General features: G+C 69.1%; 2 protein-coding genes across 2 annotated transcripts; both read right to left on the reverse strand.

Annotated features, from left to right (window-relative positions):
• Positions 1-941: 941 nt before the first annotated feature.
• Positions 942-5,306, reverse strand: RABAC1 (Rab acceptor 1). The gene is made up of 6 exons (XM_073322998.1): positions 5,209-5,306; positions 4,964-5,059; positions 3,195-3,407; positions 2,548-2,645; positions 1,978-2,079; positions 942-1,454 (listed from the first exon to the last, which is right to left on the reverse strand). Exons 1-6 carry the CDS (start codon positions 5,304-5,306, stop codon positions 1,366-1,368), a joined length of 696 nt encoding a protein of 231 aa, XP_073179099.1. The 3' UTR covers positions 942-1,365.
• A 2,395-nt stretch (positions 5,307-7,701) lies between these two features.
• On the reverse strand, positions 7,702-15,480 carry CNFN (cornifelin). Its single transcript, XM_073323216.1, has 4 exons — positions 15,187-15,480; positions 8,986-9,108; positions 8,672-8,808; positions 7,702-7,936 (listed from the first exon to the last, which is right to left on the reverse strand). The coding sequence occupies exons 1-4, from the start codon at positions 15,308-15,310 to the stop codon at positions 7,847-7,849; spliced, it is 474 nt and encodes a 157-aa protein (XP_073179317.1). The 5' UTR covers positions 15,311-15,480; the 3' UTR covers positions 7,702-7,846.
• Between the last annotated feature and the right edge of the window lie 3,123 nt (positions 15,481-18,603).

An 18,603-nucleotide genomic window follows, 5' to 3' on the forward strand; every position in this document is an offset into this window, starting at 1 on the left:
TTGCCTGCCTCCAGCCTGGCCGTTCCCCTTTCAGTGCGACCCGTTGTTGTCTCCAGTTCCTTACCCACCTTCCCAGTCTCAGATTAATCCCCGGCTTCTCCAGGGTAACCGACAGCCTCTCGCCCGGAAGCGTCCCAAGCGCCGTCTGACTGCAGGGGGCCTGGAGCGACGGCATTTCCTCCCCCCGAGACCCCCGCGCTCGGCTCCGCGAACGACGCCAGCGACCGTCACAGCTCGAATCCCGCCACCGAAACCACCGGACAAAGACCGACGCTCCCTCTCCGCATTTCCGCGACTCCCTCTCTGCCGGTCCCTGAGCTTGGAACGGCTCCTCCCACGTCAGGACCCCCCTGCGGGCCCTCTGGCCTGGGGATCACCTGGTCACCCACAGGTCTGGCCCCTGGCTGCATCGTGCGCTCAGGCTGCCTGAGGGTTGCGTCGGGGGCCCCCCACGTCCCCCCAGCTCCGCCATGAGCACGAGGCACCGGCTCCTGCGGACAAGGCTGGGGCTGTGAATCTGTGGGGGTCACCCTGGCTGCAATGCATGTGGCTGGTCGGGGGCCCACATGGGTAGTGGGGGGGCCTTGCGGCCGGCCGAGCAGGGTAACAGGCACCCCCGGCTGGGGAATGAAGGGGTCACCGTGGTTCAATGGGCCAGACTGGACCTGGGGAACCTCTTGTGCCCCCGACTGCCCCCAGCCCCTCACTCCCGCTGCCCTCAGGCCCAGCCCCACCTGCCCAGCCCCCAGGCCACGCCCCAGGAGGCATCACGGCCCCCCGCCAGGGTTTGCACGCGGCTCTGAAGACAATTCAGGGGGTTTCCACAGGGGCCGGGGCCCCAAAGCCAAGGGAGGGACAGGTCTCTTGGGGGCACTGGACGGGCGCAGGGGGACCCATTTGCTGCCCCCCCCGCGCACTCCCAACCCCACATGGCAGCCAGCTCCACTCCCCAACACTGCCTTTAATGGGGAAAGACACAGACACAGAGTCACTCCTGGGGGTGAAATGGGGGGCGGGGTGACCCCAGCCCGGGCAGCAGTGCGGGAAGCCCAGGGTCAAATTGACAGTGTGAGGAAACGGGGGACCGTGAAAGCGACACCCTGGTCCGGAGCAGGACCCCTACAGTGGGGGACTTTGGGGGCTGGGGAACTCCAGAAGAGGGGAGCCCAGAAAGGGAGAAGTGGGGGGATCCGGGGAGCGGGGATGTCTGAGAGGTTGGTAGAAATGGCAGCAAAGAGTGACCATGATCTGGCGGGTCCCTGCCCCCCCAGGGGGTGCTGCCAGAAGGGGGACTGGCAAGGGGGCCCCAGAACCCCAGCAGGTGCTGCCAGAAGAGGGGCTGGCAAGGGGGCCCCAGAACCCCCATCACACGGGCTCCATCTGCAGCTCGTCAGCCTCCCCTGACTCCAGCTCATGGAAGGCAGCGTGGGAGCCGATCACCACCAGGGTGGCACCTGCCGGGGGCGACAGAGAGACGGGGGTATCAGAGAGACAGCGACACCGTCCCCCCACTGCCCGCCATAGACCCCCAGCTCCGCCTGCCCTCCCCCGCTGCCCCCCATAGACCCCAGCTGCCCCCAGCTCTGCCTCCCCTCCCCCACTGCACCCCATATATGGCCCAGATTTCCAGCCCCTCTCCTCCTGCTGTTGCATCTCAGCTCCTCAGCCCCTCCCGCTCTGCACCCCAGTTCCATAGCCCTCTGCCACCAGCCCTCCCCAGTGCCCCCAACCCCCCCTCCTCCCCCCCAGCTGCCCCTCAATCCCCCTCCCTCTGCTGCACCCCGCACCCCAGTCAATCTGCCCCCCAAACCTCCCCCACTGACCCCCCGACTGCCTGGAGAGGAACAGCCCACGGGGGGTGTCTCCCCTCCCCCACACTGAGCTCTTTCTGCAGGGTCTGTGCCCCAAACGCCCCCCTGACAAGCCTCCACAGGCAGCAGCTGATGGGGGCTGGGAAGGGGGGAGGGGGTCACTCACCCAGCACCCAGAAGACGGCAGATCCGGCCCCCGCCAGCCAGAAGAAGGGGAAGGAGACGCCCCCAGCCAGGCCGTACTGGTGAGCCGTGCTGAGCTCCCGGCCTGGGGGGGAGAGAGAGAAAGGGGGGCTGAGGGGGAGCCCAGACAGTCCCCCCAAGGCAGCCCCCCACCCTGGGGCCGGATGGGAGCCGGAGCCCCCTGGAGGGGACGGGCTCTGAGACCCCGCAAGCCAGCCCCCCACCCTGGGGCCGGATGGCAGCCGGCGCCCCCAGAGGGGTGGGCCCGGGCCCCCGCAAGCCAGCCCCCCACCCTGGGGCCGGATGGCAGCCGGCGCCCCCAGAGGGGTGGGCCCGGGCCCCCGCAAGCCAGCCCCCCACCCTGGGGCCGGATGGCAGCTGGCGCCCCCAGAGGGGTGGGCCCGGGCCCCCGCAAGCCAGCCCCCCACCCTGGGGCCGGATGGCAGCTGGCGCCCCCAGAGGGGTGGGCCCGGGCCCCCGCAAGCCAGCCCCCCACCCTGGGGCCGGATGGCAGCTGGCGCCCCCAGAGGGGTGGGCCCGGGCCCCCACTCACCGAACAGCACCAGGCGGGACTGCTGGGTTCGCAGGTAGATGAGGTAACAGGCCCCGAAGAAGACAGCCAGCGCCACGAGGAGCAGGGGGGAGGTGATCCTGGGGGGGAAGGGCAGAGGGTTGGGGGGGCCATAGCCTCCAGACGCTGTCCCCCCTGGCTTACCCATGTTCCCTCGTTTCACCCCCCCCATCACTGTCATGTACAGACCTCCCCAGCTCCTGCCTGCCCATCCGAGAGGCCCCCCGCCCCCAGGCTCAGCCCCCCCGGCAGCCTTCCAGAACCAGCCGATTCCAGGGCCCCCCCCGGCCCCCTTCCACCAGCGCCCCTGGGCCCTGATCCACCTGCCCCGCCCCCCTGCACCCCATCCACTGCCCCCCTGCCCCTGGTCCACCCTCCACTGCCCCCCTGCCCCGGGCCCTGGTCCACCTGCCCTGCCCCCCGCCGCCCCCGTCCACTGCCCCCCTGCCCCTGGTCCACCCTCCACTGTCCCCCTGCCCCGGGCCCTGGTCCACCTGCCCTGCCCCCCGCCACCCCCGTCCACTGCCCCCTGCCCCTGGTCCACCCTCCACTGCCCCCCTGCCCCGGGCCCTGGTCCACCTGCCCTGCCCCCCGCCGCCCCCGTCCACTGCCCCCTGCCCCCGGCTCACAGGCAGTAGAGGACGAGGCCCAGGAAGACGAGGACGTAGTTGCTCTGGAAATACTCCACGTTCCGCGCCAGGCGCTGGCAGACCTCCCCCACGTTCCGGGGCTTCCCGAACCGGCGCTGGTCCGCGAAGGTGGCCCAGGGGCGCAGGGCGGCCCGACGCTGCTCCAGCCACTTCTTGGCGGGGCCCTGGGGCAGCAGGGCCGGGATGGAGATCCTGGGGCCGGGGGGAGAGACGGGGCCCCTGAGAGTCAGAGCGCCCCCCATGGGGCCCCCTACTGAGCCGCCAGCCCCGCCCCACGCCCCACGGCGCCCCCTACTGAGCCCCCAGCCCCGCTCCCCGCCCCACGGTGCCCCTACTGAGCCCCCAGCCCCGCTCCCCGCCCCACGGCGCCCCTACTGAGCCCCCAGCCCCGCTCCCCGCCCCACGGCGCCCCTACTGAGCCCCCAGCCCCGCTCCCCGCCCCACGGCGCCCCTACTGAGCCCCCAGCCCCGCTCCCCGCCCCACGGCGCCCCCTACTGAGCCCCCAGCCCCACCCCACGCCCCACGGCGCCCCTACTGAGCCCCCAGCCCCGCTCCCCGCCCGACGGCGCCCCTACTGAGCCCCCAGCCCCGCCCCACGGCACCCCCTACTGAGCCCCCAGCCCCGCTCCCCACCCCACGGCGCCCCCTACTGAGCCCCCACCCCTGCTCCCCGCCCCACGGCGCCCCCTACTGAGCCCCCAGCCCCGCCCCCCGCCCCACGGCGCCCCCTACTGAGCCCCCAGCCCCGCTCCCCGCCCCACGGTGCCCCCTACTGAGCCCCCACCCCCGCTCCCCGCCCCACGGCGCCCCCTACTGAGCCCCCAGCCCCGCCCCCCGCCCCACGGCGCCCCCTACTGAGCCGCCAGCCCCGCCCCCCGCCCCACGGCGCCCCCTACTGAGCCCCCAGCCCCGCCCCACGGCGCCCCTACTGAGCCCCCAGCCCCGCCCCCCGCCCCACGGTGCCCCCTACTGAGCCCCCACCCCCGCCCCCCGCCCCACGGCGCCCCTACTGAGCCCCCAGCCCCGCCCCCCGCCCCACGGCGCCCCCTACTGAGCCCCCACCCCCGCCCCCCGCCCCACGGCGCCCCCTACTGAGCCCCCAGCCCCGCCCCACGGCACCCCCTACTGAGCCCCCAGCCCCGCTCCCCACCCCACGGCGCCCCCTACTGAGCCCCCACCCCCGCTCCCCACCCAACGGCGCCCCCTACTGAGCCCCCAGCCCCGCCCCCTGCCCCACGGCGCCCCCTACTGAGCCCCCAGCCCCGCTCCCCGCCCCACGGTGCCCCCTACTGAGCCCCCACCCCCGCTCCCCGCCCCACGGCGCCCCCTACTGAGCCCCCAGCCCCGCCCCCCGCCCCACGGCGCCCCCTACTGAGCCGCCAGCCCCGCCCCCCGCCCCACGGCGCCCCCTACTGAGCCCCCAGCCCCGCCCCACGGCGCCCCTACTGAGCCCCCAGCCCCGCCCCCCGCCCCACGGCGCCCCCTACTGAGCCCCCACCCCCGCCCCCCGCCCCACGGCGCCCCTACTGAGCCCCCAGCCCCGCCCCCCGCCCCACGGCGCCCCCTACTGAGCCCCCAGCCCCGCCCCCCGCCCCACGGCGCCCCCTACTGAGCCCCCAGCCCCGCTCCCCGCCCCACGGCGCCCCCTACTGAGCCCCCAGCCCCGCCCCACGTCGCCCCCTACTGAGCCCCCACCCCCGCCCCCCGGCGCCCCCATCACCGCGCTGGGGCGGTCGCAGCTCCCTACTTGGTGCCGGGGGGTCCCGCAGCCTCGCGCTCGGCGGGCGGGGTGAAGGGATGCTCCGAGCCGGCTTTCCCGGCCATGGTGCTCGGCGCCCGGGGGCTGCGGAGAGAGGGGGGGCAGGACGTGAGACCAGGCGCCGGACCCCCCCCCGCCGCCGCCGCCGCCCCCGGGGGCCCGGGCGGGGGGAGGATGCAGGGGGGAGGCGGGACTGCTGCATCCCGGGTTGCCATGGCGACGGCTGCCCTCACCTGCCCTGGTCCCGCGCGGCCGGCGCCCCGCGACGTGGCAACCGGGGCGGGGGGGGCGGGGGGGGCAAAGCGGAACGTTGGGGCGGGGAGCGGTGCATGCCGGGAAATGGAGTCCGGGCAGCAAAGGCTTGTGGGAGGTGGAGTCCAGCTCCCCCCCCACCGAGCCCGTGGGGTGTGGGGGTGTCGGCCCCCCCAGGCCTATGCTGGGGCGAATCGGGGCGTGGTCTCGGGGACGAGCTATGGGGCCTGGGGCGGCCATGGGGGGCTCAGAGCGCCCCCCCCGCACGGGGCGATGGGGCGCAGTGATGGGGGGCAGGAGGGAGGTTAGAGGGCTTCGGAGTGGGGGGGTGTCAACCCCTTCCTTTATTGGAACGGCTCTTATGCAAATTATTTAATGGCCTCATTTGCATGTATGCAAATAAACGGGCACCGTTGTGACAGCTAGCTCTGGACTTTCCCTGCCAAGCTGCAGGTGGATGGGGGGAGAGGCCAGCAGCCTGGACCCCCACAGCTGGCCCCCGCCCCCCATTCCCTGCCTCACGGTGTGGGGGTGCAGAACCTGCATCTGGCTCCTGCTTCCCTGGACAGCCCCCTGCGTAGCCGCCCCGCCCCCACCAAAATGGGGGTGGCCCCTGGGGCCACATGTGTCTGCCCAAGCTGTACAGGAGCAGGGGGCAGAGACCCCCCACCCCTCTGCCTCCTCCCATAGAGAAGACCAGAAGGGACCATTAGAGCAGCCAGCGTGAGGCCCCCCTGCACCCCATCTATAGTAATGTCACCACTTAATTGCCCCCCATAAGGGTCTGGCTGCAGCAGGAGGGGCCACGAACAAGTCCCAGGGTCCATGGCACGTCCTACGGCCCCAGCCCACCGACAGCGGCTTCGCACCTGGGACCTTGGCGGCCCTTAAAAAATCCAGATGTGCCCATTGCCCGGCAAAAACCTGCAGCACCGTCTGTGAGGGCGCGGCTTCCCCCTTAGCGAGCCCCAGGCGTGTGTGCACTTGTACCCGTAACTTGCTGCCCAGTGCATGTGTGTGCTTCTACCCTTAACTCTCCCCCCAATCTGTGTGTGCCTGTACCCTTAACTTCCTGTGTCTGTGCACGTCCCCTCACCTCCCCCCAGTGTGTGTGCCTGTACCCTTAACTTGCCCCCTTCCTGTGTGTGTGCATCTGTACCCTTAACTCACTTCCCCAGGGTGCACCTGTACCCTTAACTCTCCCCTGTGCGTGCACCTGTACCCTTAACTGCCCCCTGTTTTGTGTGCCTGTACCCTTAACTCCCCCCCCATCTGCATTCACCTGTACTCAGTGGTGAGCTGAAGCCCCAACCGGTTGTTAAATGTAGAAGCCCTTTTAGAACCGGTTGTCCTGTGAGAGCTTCTAAATTTAACCACCCAAAGTGGCGCCTTGGGCACCGGCTCCACGGGTGCTCCAGCCCTGGAGCCCCCACGGGGAAAATTTGGTGGGTACAGAGCCCCCACCGCCAGCTCCCCGCCCCACCCCCAGCTCACCTCCGCTCCCCCTCCCCCTCCTGCCCTGCCCCGCCCGCTCTGCTTCTGACCTGGAGCGGGGGGGGCGGGGGGGGGCGGGCCACCCACACTGCAGCACGTAACCCGGGGGGGGCCCGCAGGGGAACCGCCCGCCCCAGCTCCCCTCCTCCTCCCTCGGCCTGAGCGCGAAGCCGCCACCTGTTTCTCAGCCCCCCCGCCCCCCCCGGCTTCCCGCCGAAGAGCTGATTCGCGGGAAGCGGGGGGGGGCGGAGAAGCAGAGCGGGCGGCGTGTTCAGGGGAGGAGGCCGAGCGGAGGTGAGCTGGGGCCGGGCGGGGAGCTGCCGCTGGGGGCTCCAGCCCCAGAGCGCCCAGGGAGTCAGCGCCTAAGGCACCACTTTTGATGTGATCAGTGGGGGGAGCGGCCGCTCCCCCAGCTCCCCCCCAGCTATGCTCCCCCGCCCCTAGGAGCCAGAGGGACCTGCCGGATGCTTCCTGGGAGCTGCCCCACGTAAGCACCGCCAGGAGTCCCCACCCCGCCCCCCAGCAGGTCCCTCTGGCTCTTAGGGGCAGGGTGGGCACCCACTACGGTGGCCCACGAGACCCTCCTGTCCGGTTCTGGGGGCAGTCATGGGACAGGGGAGGGGGGTGGATGGGGCAGGGGTCCAGGGGGGGTGTCAAGGAACGCAGGGAGGTTGGATGGGGCAGGAGGCCCTGGGGGCAAGGGTGGGCAACGACCCCCTCGGGGGGTGAGGAGGGAACCCGATGTTAAGATTTTGGCAGCTCATCAGTGCCTGTACCCTTAACTCCCCCCTCGGTGTGTGCACGCCCGTACCCTTAACTCTCCCCATGTAGTGCACTGCAGTTATCTCTGCCCCATATGCCTATTTATCTAATATTTTTCATTCCCCCCCCAGCCACATCCTCCCGCCGCCCCCGAGGATGCGGCATGTGGGGCCCCACTAATAAACACCGGCTACTGCAAAGAGTTTGGGAGGTTATTTATTGAGGGGGTTTGGGGGTGGGGGCAGGGGCTCCTCCACCGTCCCTGTACTCCTCCCCAGGCAGGGGAAGGGGGGCAAGAGATTTTCTTCCAGCTGCAGCGACAGTTCAGAGCCCTCTAGCCGGAGCCGGGGGTCCCCTGGCCCATCATCTCCGGTGCGACAGCTCCCGGGACAGCTGGCAAAGGCCGCAGGGCCCACAGCAGGCCATGACGAGCCAGTCGTCGCAGATACTGCCCTGTGGGGAGAGAGGGGTTAGCGGGGCAGGCGGGCCCCTCTGGGCACAGATTTATAGGCTATAAGCCAGACGTGCCTGGAAGAGCCGGGCGTTGGCATGAAGTCGTTATGAACGTCACCAACTACCGCCCGGCAGGCAGCGCCCGGCCTCACACAGGCCCTGGTCACGGACCTCGCCACGGGGGACGGGGGGGGGTGAAAAGTGGGAAAAGAAATCCTAGCATTGGGAAAACCAGCCAACCCCCCCTCCGCCCCCCGCCCCAGCACCGGAGAACCCAGCCCAGCCCCGTGGGAGTTGTCCCAGTGGCTGGTTCCCCACCTGGGGAGGAATTTTCACCTTCTTTCGAGTTGGAATTTGTCCAGCTCTGCACCAACACGGGGGAGCGACAGCGTTGATCTTTCCTGCCGCTTACGTGTGACTCAGTTTCCCTCTTCGGTTACCAGCCTGAGCACACAGGGCTCAGCCCCACGTCCCCAGCATTGGCATTGTTCAGCTAGCAACGGCTGGGCCATGGGCAGACGTGCCCAGGCTGGCTCCATCCGGGGCAGGAGGTTTTACTCCTCACCAGGTCAGTGCCGCTGGCCGAGTGGGGAGGGGGCAGGTGGGGGCTGGGCCCCTGCAGGGCAGGGCTGGGGTGTTGGCTGGAGAGGCCACACTTAGCTTGAGGGGGAGCGCGCTGGGGTGGAGAAACCCGGCTCTGGTTGGAAACTGCCCCCCGGTCCCCCCCGGCCTCACCTCGATGTGGTACCGTTCCCGTACCCCTGTGCGCAGGGCCAGCAGGGTGCCTGGCAGGCAGGGCAGGAGGCAGGACTCGCCGAAGTCCTGGGACACCTGGGAGGCCAGGATGCAGGGCACAAAGGTACCGCAGAGACCTGTGGGGGGGGATTACAGAGCTAAAAACTGGGACCCCCGCGTCTCCCCATAACCCCCACTGGGAACCCCTCCCCCGACATCTCCACCTCAGAACCCCCCCAGCCTCCCCACAGCCCCCCCGGGAACCCCCCTCCCCCGACATCCCCCCCAACCCCGCTGGGCCCCCCTCCACTCACACACGCCCATGTCTGCGAAGCAGTCGCACGTCCCGGAGCTCCAGGCGCTGGAGCTGCCATAGGAGTAGCTGGTTTGCACCCGGCCGGGCTGCACGGTCTCCGCCTGATAGGCCATGGTGCAGCCTGGGGGCACACGGGGGTGTCAGCCCGGACTGGACCCCCCAAACCCTCCCCAGTCACCTAAGGGGTGCAGCCAACCGAGCCCCAGCTGCCTGAGCCAGGGAGAGCCCCGGGGAAGAGGGGAACACGGGGGGCTGAGGGGACACCGGCCAGGGCAGGGACAGATTGTGGAGCTGGGGACAAGGGGCTGAACCCCACCCCCCTGGCACTCCCCTGAGCAGCCCAGCTCCTGATTCAGCTCTTGGCGATTCTCCAGCCCCCAGGGCCCCCCCCCGGCAAGTCTGGGCAGGGGGGAAACGCCCGGCGGTGACGGAGGTGTGGGGGCGTGTGGGGAGGTCACACCCTGGGGCAAACAAACAATGAACTGGAGGATCTTTACTGCAATTTGGGGGAGGGGAGCCCAGGGCTGGGGGAGCGGGGGCTGCGGGTCGGGAGTGAGGGGCACCGGATGAACAGGGGTTGTGCTCTTGCCAGGCCATGATGTGGGGTTCAGGCAGCTGAGCTAAGGAATCAAACGGAGACAGAAACCCGAGGCTGCGGCCGAAACTGAAAAGCAGGCGAATGTCCCAGAGTCCTCAGGCCCTGCCCCAAGAGACCCCTGCCCAGCTCTGCTGGTGCCCCTCACTCCCAACCCGCAGCCCCCTGCTAGGCCGGCCCTGCCCCCCACAGCTCTGCTGGTGCCCCTCACTCCCAACCCGCAGCCCCCTGCTAGGCCGGCCCTGCCCCCCACAGCTCTGCCGGTGCCCCTCACTCCCGACCTGCAGCCCCCTGCTAGGCCGGCCCTGCCCCCCCAGCTCTGCCGGTGCCCCTCACTCCCAACCCGCAGCCCCCTGCTAGGCCGGCCCTGCCCCCCCAGCTCTGCCGGTGCCCCTCACTCCCGACCCGCTGCCTCCTGCTAGGCCGGCCCTGCCCCACCCCCCCAGCTCTGCCAGTGCCCCTCACTCCCGACCTGCAGCCCCTGCTAGGCCGGCCCTGCCCCACCCCCCCAGCTCTGCCAGTGCCCCTCACTCCCGACCCGCTGCCCCCTGCTAGGCCGGCCCTGCCCCCCCAGCTCTGCCGGTGCCCCTCACTCCCGACCCGCAGCCCCCTGCTAGGCCGGCCCTGCCCCCCCAGCTCTGCCGGTGCCCCTCACTCCCGACCTGCAGCCCCCTGCTAGGCCAGCCCTGCCCCCCCAGCTCTGCCGGTGCCCCTCACTCCCAACCCGCAGCCCCCTGCTAGGCCGGCCCTGCCCCCCCAGCTCTGCCGGTGCCCCTCACTCCCAACCCGCAGCCCCCTGCTAGGCCGGCCCTGCCCCCCCAGCTCTGCCGGTGCCCCTCACTCCCGACCTGCAGCCCCCTGCTAGGCCAGCCCTGCCCCCCCAGCTCTGCCGGTGCCCCTCACTCCCGACCTGCAGCCCCCTGCTAGGCCGGCCCTGCCCCCCCAGCTCTGCCGGTGCCCCTCACTCCCAACCCGCAGCCCCCTGCTAGGCCGGCCCTGCCCCCCCAGCTCTGCCGGTGCCCCTCACTCCCGACCTGCTGCCCCCCCAGCCCTGGGTTTTCCCCAGATTTGCTAGTGCCCCTCACTCCTGATCCCCAGCCCTCTGCTAGGAGACTGAAGCTGAGCTGGGGCCCTTGGCAGCCCCTGGGGCTGGGCTGGGCCAGGTGCCAGCAGCCTCCTTACCTGGTGTTTGCTGGTGGCAGAACAACTGCAGCAGTTCCTGGAGCTGTGAAATTTGAAGGGTGCAGGTGGGGCTGGGCGGGTCCCTCGTATCCCTGGGGGGGGGGGGGCTGGGCGGGTCCCTCGTATCCCTGGGGGGGGGGGGCTGGGGAGGAAGTTTGGACAATGGCTGGGGCCCAGGGTAGGGAGTTCTGTGAGATGTCCCAGATACTAGGAGGGGAGTGGGGCGTAGAGGGTTGGAGCCGGGGGGCTGGGAGCCAGGACTCCTGGGTTCTCTCCCAGCTCTGGAAGGGGAGTGGGGTGTAGAGGGTTAGAGCTGGGGGGGGGCGGGGCTGGGAGCCAGGACTCCTGGGTTCTCTCGAGGAGAGTGGGGTGTAGAGGGTTAGAGCTGGGGGGGCGGGGCTGGGAGCCAGGACTCCTGGGTTCTTTCCCAGCTCTGGGAGGGGAGTGGGGTGTAGAGGGTTAGAGCAGGGGTGGGGGCTGGGAGCCAGGACTCCTGGGTTCTCTCGAGGAGAGTGGGGTGTAGAGGGTTAGAGCTGGGGGGGGGGCGGGGCTGGGAGCCAGGACTCCTGGGTTCTTTCCCAGCTCTGGGAGGGGAGTGGGGTGTAGAGGGTTAGAGCAGGGGTGGGGGCTGGGAGCCAGGACTCCTGGGTTCTCTCGAGGAGAGTGGGGTGTAGAGGGTTAGAGCTGGGGGGGGGCGGGGCTGGGAGCCAGGACTCCTGGGTTCTTTCCCAGCTCTGGGAGGGGAGTGGGGTGTAGAGGGTTAGAGCAGGGGTGGGGGCTGGGAGCCAGGACTCCTGGGTTCTCTCGAGGAGAGTGGGGTGTAGAGGGTTAGAGCTGGGGGGGGCGGGGCTGGGAGCCAGGACTCCTGGGTTCTCTCCCAGCTCTGGAAGGGGAGTGGGGTGTAGAGGGTTAGAGCAGGGGTGGGGGCTGGGAGCCAGGACTCCTGGGTTCTCTCGAGGAGAGTGGGGTGTAGAGGGTTAGAGCTGGAGGGGGCGGGGCTGGGAGCCAGGACTCCTGGGTTCTCTCCCAGCTCTGGAAGGGGAGTGGGGTGTAGAGGGTTAGAGCAGGGGTGGGGGCTGGGAGCCAGGACACCTGGGTTCTCTCGAGGAGAGTGGGGTGTAGAGGGTTAGAGCTGGGGGGGGGGGGGCGGGGCTGGGAGCCAGGACTCCTGGGTTCTCTCCCAGCTCTGGGAGGGGAGTGGGGTGTAGAGGGTTAGACCTGGTGTGACGCAGCAGGGAGGGGGGGTGTTGACCTGGGAATGTGGCAGGGGAGTTTCCCTGGGGAGGGGAGACCTGAGAGCCGGTAACCGGAGCTGGGAGGGGGAGGGGGAGGGGGAGGGGGAGGTGACACCCCTGCCCGGGAAACTGGTCAAAGGCTGCAGGAGGGATCCTGCTGGGGGGGGGGGGGGTTTCGGTTTCAGTTTGGGGCTGGGTGGAGGAACACAGGGAACCCCAGGGCTGGGGTCTAAGCTCCCTGCCCCCCAGAAGGACGTGATTGAGGGGTCCTGGGGGTACCCACAAGCTCTGTTTTGGACTGTGTTCCTGTTGTCCAATAAACCTTCCGCTTTCCTGGCTGGCTGAGAGTCTCAGTGGATCCCAGGAAGGGGGTGCAGGCCCCGGACCCCCCCCACTCCGTGACAGGGGGCGCGGCTGGGAGCCAGGACTCCTGGGTTCTCTCCCTGGCTCGGGGAGGGCAGTGGGGTCTGGTGGCTAGAGCGGGGGCTGGGAGCCCATGGTGGTATGGGGGGGACCTCAGCAGCGGGGGGGCTGGGAGTTGGACCTGCGGGGGGAGGGGAAGACGCTCACCGGTTGCCAGGCAACGGAGAGCGTGGGTAAATATTTGGCTCCGCGGCTCCACCCCGTCAGGGTCAGACTTTGGACCTGAAAGGGGGGCGGGGGGGCTGTTCCTATTACTGTAAGTGGCTCAGCACGGCGGGCTGGGGGGGCTGCAGGTCGGGAGTGAGGGGCACCGGCATTTCCCCTGCTCTCCGCTGGGTGGTGCTGTGAGCCCAGGAATCTCCCCCCAGTGGGTTGGGCTGAATCAGGTGTGGGAGGAGCTCCCTGGTGAGAGGGAGATGGCCGGACGCCTGGGTTCTCTCCCAGGCTCTGGGAGGGGGGTGGGGCCAGGTGGTTAGAGGGGGCCTGGAAGCCAGGACTCCTGGGTGAGGGCTGGGCCGGGCGGCGCAAACCCATTCCCCCCATAGCCAGGGGCTGCAGGGGACCCCCGATTCCTGGTGATGTTTGTGTCAAATTGTCAGTAACACAAAATGAGATAAATGGAGGAGAGAGAAAAAGGCAGCTCTGGGGGGCGGGGTCAGAAATCCCACCCCCCCAGGGATCCAGTGGGGCAGGGGTGAGGAGGGGAAACCCTCTGGGCCCCCCACCTAGCGGGAGGTGTGATGCAGAAGGGCTGGGAAGAGGGACCCATCCTCCCCATGGCCCCCCCATAGCTCCATCCTCATAACCATCCTCCCCACCCCCAACTCCATAGCAGCCCCACACCGCCCTCATCCGCCCCATAGCACCCACAACCCCATCCAGCACTTTCATGCCCTTCCCCCGGCCATGGACCCTTCATTATCCATCCATCCATCCAGCTCTCTAGCCCCACGCCCCCATCTCCCCCCCGGGCTCCCCCATGCATGAAAACAGCCCTTATTTAATTTAGTCGCTACGAAAATCGATTCTGCCATTCGATACAAAATAAGAATCAGGCAGATTAAGGGTCGGAAATTAACTCTGAAAATATTTTTGATGGAGTGCCGCGCAGTCCCGCCGCCAAATGGGCTGCAAAGTGGAACAAATGACGGGCGGCCACTGCCAGCGACAGGCCCTCTCCATCTTCCTATTAGCCACTAATGGGAAAGGTCCCGCTCCCCAGCCTTGGCCCAGGGATTAATCACAACCCCGGCTTTATGAAGATTTATTTCCCGCTGCCTCCAGCCTGCGCGGAAGATGAAGTCATAACGCTCTGGGGGAGGCAGGGGGGAGCCTTTAAAAACAAGAGAGAAAAATAGAGGGATCTGCCTCAAGGGGTGTCAGCAGGGCTGGGCTGGCAGGAGGCTGCGGGTCGGGAGTGAGGGGCACAAGCAGAGCAGGGGGGCCAGGGCTGGGCTAGCAGGGGTTGCGGGTTGGGAGTGAGGGGCACAAGCAGAGCAGGGGGGCCAGGGCTGGGCTGGCAGGGGTTGCGGGTTGGGAGTGAGGGGCACCGGCAGAGCTGGGGGGGCAGGGCTGGGCTAGCAGGGGCTGCGGGTCGGGAGTGAGGGGCACCGGCAGGGCTGGGGGGGCAGCCTGGGCTAGCGGGGGTTGCGGGTCGGGAGTGAGGGGCACCGGCAGAGCTGCGGGGGCAGGGCTGGGCTAGCAGGGGCTGCGGGTCGGGAGTGAGGGGCACCGGCAGGGCTGCGGGGGCAGGGCTGGGCTAGCGGGGGTTGCGGGTCGGGAGTGAGGGGCACCGGCAGGGCTGGGGGGGCAGGGCTGGGCTAGCCGGAACTGCGGGTGAGTGACACAAAGGGGGGGGAGGGGCCGAGTAGAGTTGGAAAGTTCAGGGTTGAGTTCAGCCCAGCCGCTCCCTGTCTCTGCCACTCATTGACTGGCCTGTTGGCAGAAACACCCCGATCCTGGGAGAGAACCCAGGAGTCCTGGCTCCCAGCCCCCCCCCCCGCTCTAACCACTAGACCCCACTCTCCTCCCAGAGCCCAGAGAGAACCCAGGAATCCTGGCTCCCAGCCCCCCCGCTCTAACCACTAGACCCCACTCTCCTCCCAGAGCCCAGAGAGAACCCAGGAGTCCTGGCCCCAGCACAGTCCCCGTGTGACTCACTCCCGCTGTCTGGGCCCACAGAGCGATGGCCCTTTGGTGGCCGGGTTCCAGCTCCTTGGTTTCCCATCCATCGTTGGGTGCCGCGGGGCCCGGCTGACGGATGGGAGTTTAAGCTGCCCTGTTAATGGACCTGGTGCATGGGGGCGATGGGGCCTCTGTTCTACCCCCCCCCCCGGCCCATTCATCTCGGCCTGGCTGCGGCTCATTGCTGCCCTATTCGTCTTCCTGGTGGCCTGGCCAGTCACTGGGGTTGACAGTGCGGGGGGGGGGGGTTAACCCCTCACGCTCCCTAGTGCTGGGGACACCCCACAGACACTAGTTCAGGAACCCCTCCCCCGCCCCCTAGAAGTGACTCGGGGTCAGAAGACAAGGGAATTGCAGTGGGTCAGATGAGAACCCAGGAGTCCTGGCTCCCAGCCCCGCCCCCGGGCCCCAAAGCCCATAGACACCCAGCACACAGATGGACCCCAACCCCAGGAGCCCCCCAGACCAAAGCCTGATACCCCCCTCTGTGTTGCCCATCCACAAAGTCCCAGTCACGACCAGCTGGGCCCCCCAGGTCCCCAGGCCTCCCTCTCAGAGGTCCCAGCTGTCCCCCCCTCACCGGCATCATTGAGCCACTTCTCCAGCAGCGGCTTCAGCTTGCACATGTTCTTGAAGCTGAGGTTCAGGGCCTCGAAGCGGGAGATGGTCGTCTGGCTGAAGTCGTTGCCGTAGAGTTTCCCCATGGCCAGCCCTACGTCGCCCTGTGGGGGGCAGGGGTGTCACAGTCAGCAGCAGGGCCCCCCAGCAAGAGAGGACCCAGGAGTCCGGCTCCCAGACCCCCTGCTGTAACCATTAGCCTCCACTCCCCTCCCAGAGCCAAAATAGAACCCAGGAGTCCTGGCTCGCAGCCCCCTCCCCGGGCTGAATTGAAAGGGACCATTCCGGGGTAAAGCCGGCTGGGTGGGTCAGTGAGGAGGCCGCTGGGCTGACCCCTGGGGCAGGGAGGTAATTCAGGCCCCCAGCCTGTCCAGCCCAGAGAGGGGGCTGAGACTCCCAGCTCATCTGCCACCAGGGGGGCGCTGGGGAGGGAAGATTCAAAGTGGGCCCCCCACGGCCGGAGAGCGCAGGCCGGGCTGCTCGGGGCCCCTCAAGTGTCTCTGGAAGCAACGCGTGGCCGAGTCCAGGATCCGCGATTCCCGAGGGCCAGAGTCCAGGGACCCCTCCCCCGGCGCTGGGATGCGGCCCCTCTGGGGTGGGGCGGGGGCGGTTATACAGGGACCCCTCCCCCCGTGCTGGGACGGGGCCCCTCTGGGGTGGGGCGGGGGCCGGTTATACAGGGACCCCTCCCCCCGTGCTGGGACGGGGCCCCTCTGGGGTGGGGCGGGGGCCGGTTATACGGGGACCCCTCCCCCGGTGCTGGGACGGGGCCCCTCTGGGGTGGGGCGGGGGCCGGTTATACAGGGACCCCTCCCCCGGTGCTGGGACGGGGCCCCTCTGGGGTGGGGCGGGGGCCGGTTATACGGGGACCCCTCCCCCGGTGCTGGGACGGGGCCCCTCTGGGGTGGGGCGGGGGCCGGTTATACGGGGACCCCTCCCCCGGTGCTGGGACGGGGCCCCTCTGGGGTGGGGCGGGGGCCGGTTATACGGGGACCCCTCCCCCGGCGCTGGGATGCGGCCCCTCTGGGGTGGGGCGGGGGCGGTTATACAGGGACCCCTCCCCCCGTGCTGGGACGGGGCCCCTCTGGGGTGGGGCGGGGGCCGGTTATACAGGGACCCCTCCCCCCGTGCTGGGACGGGGCCCCTCTGGGGTGGGGCGGGGGCCGGTTATACAGGGACCCCTCCCCCGGTGCTGGGACGGGGCCCCTCTGGGGTGGGGCGGGGGCCGGTTATACGGGGACCCCTCCCCCGGTGCTGGGACGGGGCCCCTCTGGGGTGGGGCGGGGGCCGGTTATACGGGGACCCCTCCCCCCGTGCTGGGACGGGGCCCCTCTGGGGTGGGGCGGGGGCCGGTTATACGGGGACCCCTCCCCCCGTGCTGGGACGGGGCCCCTCTGGGGTGGGGCGGGGGCCGGTTATACGGGGACCCCTCGCCCGTCCTGCCCCCGCCCCCCGGTCCCCGCCAGGCGTCGCTGTTCCCAGCCCGGCCCCCCTCCACAGAGCTGCAGTAGCGCGGCGCGGCCACAGGGTGGCGCCCTTCTCCCGAGCACTGGACGTGGCTCGGGGGGTCACACGCATCCTGGACCCCGGCTCCGCCACCCGGCCCCCAGGGTCCGGTTAGCTCGGGGCTTGGATGCGGCCGCCAGCCCCCCTGGGATGGCTCTGGTCGTGGGGGGCTTCCCCCCACAGCCAGGGCTGCCCCTCGTGTCTGCAGCCGCTCAGCGCCGGGCGAGGGGTCCCTCTATACAGAGCCCCATGGGCTCCTGCGTCCCACCCCAGAGGGGCTGCGTCCCAGCGCCGGGGGTGGGTCCCCATATAACCAGCCCCTGTGCCCCACCCCAGAGACGGCTGCATCTCAACCCGGGTGTCCGGTGGGGGCACATCTGGAGCGGGCCTCCAGGCACCCCCAGGCCGCGGGGCAGGAGGCCCGGTGGGGTGGTGCCGAGTGTCAGGTGGCTGTCGGAGTCGGCTGATTGATTCCTGTTTATTATCTATTAAGAACAGTCGGATAGTTTGGCTAACACATCAATTCATCACGCCGGGCCATCATGCAAATTCCCTAATAAAAACATTTTACTCGTAAATGGGCCCGAACTAATTAACTAAAGTGTTAATTAAAGTGCGGCAGACAGGGATTGTAATCAAGGCGTGCGCCTTTATCCATCTTCCGGCCTATTGAGAACATCCTTCCCTCATTGATGGATTTCCATGTGATCCTGGCTGGGGGCGACGCAGCGAGGGGGGACGGGGAACGGAGGCGTGGGACGGACAGACTGAAGAAGACAGAGACGCAGACAGTGGGGGGGAGGGGGGAGTGGAAAAAGAGGGAACGAAGAACATAATGGGGGCTGCGGGCAGATGGGGCCAGGACGGGACAGAATCGCTCCTCTGCAGGGAAGGGGGATTGTCCCCAGGTCAGGCCGGGAGGGGCGCGTGAGCTGGCAGAGAGACTGATGGGGCAAGGTCAGAACCCCCGAGCATTCGCCCCTCACCAGCTGTTCTGGGGGAGACCTGGCTGGGCGGTCCCCAATCACAGGGGGGCCCCCAGCAACAGAGGGCGCCTGGCACCAAGGGCTGAAAGGCGGCCAAGGCCCTAGGGGAGATGGGAACTGGGAAATGACAAATTAACAGGCCTGGCCCTTAATTAAAGAGAAGGGGACCTGGGGTCTTTCCCCTCTAGGCTCTGAACTGGTCCCAGGGTGGGGGGCTGGATGGCTCAGGGGACGGGACGGGGCACTGGAGAAACGTGTGTAGTGGGGGGCTGAGAGCCATTGAACCGAACTGTAAACCCTGGGTATGATGGAAACCACATCCAGCCTGGGGGAGCGGCAGCCCCCTAGTTCCAACACCTCTGGGGTGGGGAATGGGGCGGGGCCTGTCCCCTCCAGGGGGCACTGGCCCTGATCCAGCCCCAGGGCAGGGACTGGCTGGCTCAGGGGGGCGGGGAATGGGGCACGGGGCCTGTCCCCTCCAGGAGGCACCAGCCCTGATCCGGCCCCATTGACTACCCCTCAATTTGCATAGCCCAGTTCCCAGCGGTGTTGCGGGGGCTGAACAGGGCAGAGAGGGCGGCTCCCAAGTGGGGGCAGTGGGCACATGGGGGGCTGTTTGGGTGTGTCCCGTTCACACCTACCCTGTACAGAGCAGCTGATCCCACCCTGCTCCGCGCTGGGGGCACGGGGGGAGAGGGGGACGGGGGGTGTTGTCCTTGTCATAAATATCCCCCCACTCCCAATTCCCCATCTCACTTAGACCTTGGACCATTCAAACACCTACAGTCAGGGCCCCTCCCTATTTAGGAGACCCCAGCTTGGAGACACTTTAAAGGGGCCCAATCCTACTGAGTCCTGAATTAGGGGGTCTGGGAGCACCCTGACTC

Source organism: Lepidochelys kempii, chromosome 24, assembly GCF_965140265.1.
Source record: "Lepidochelys kempii isolate rLepKem1 chromosome 24, rLepKem1.hap2, whole genome shotgun sequence".
NCBI classification, from domain to species: domain Eukaryota; kingdom Metazoa; phylum Chordata; order Testudines; family Cheloniidae; genus Lepidochelys; species Lepidochelys kempii.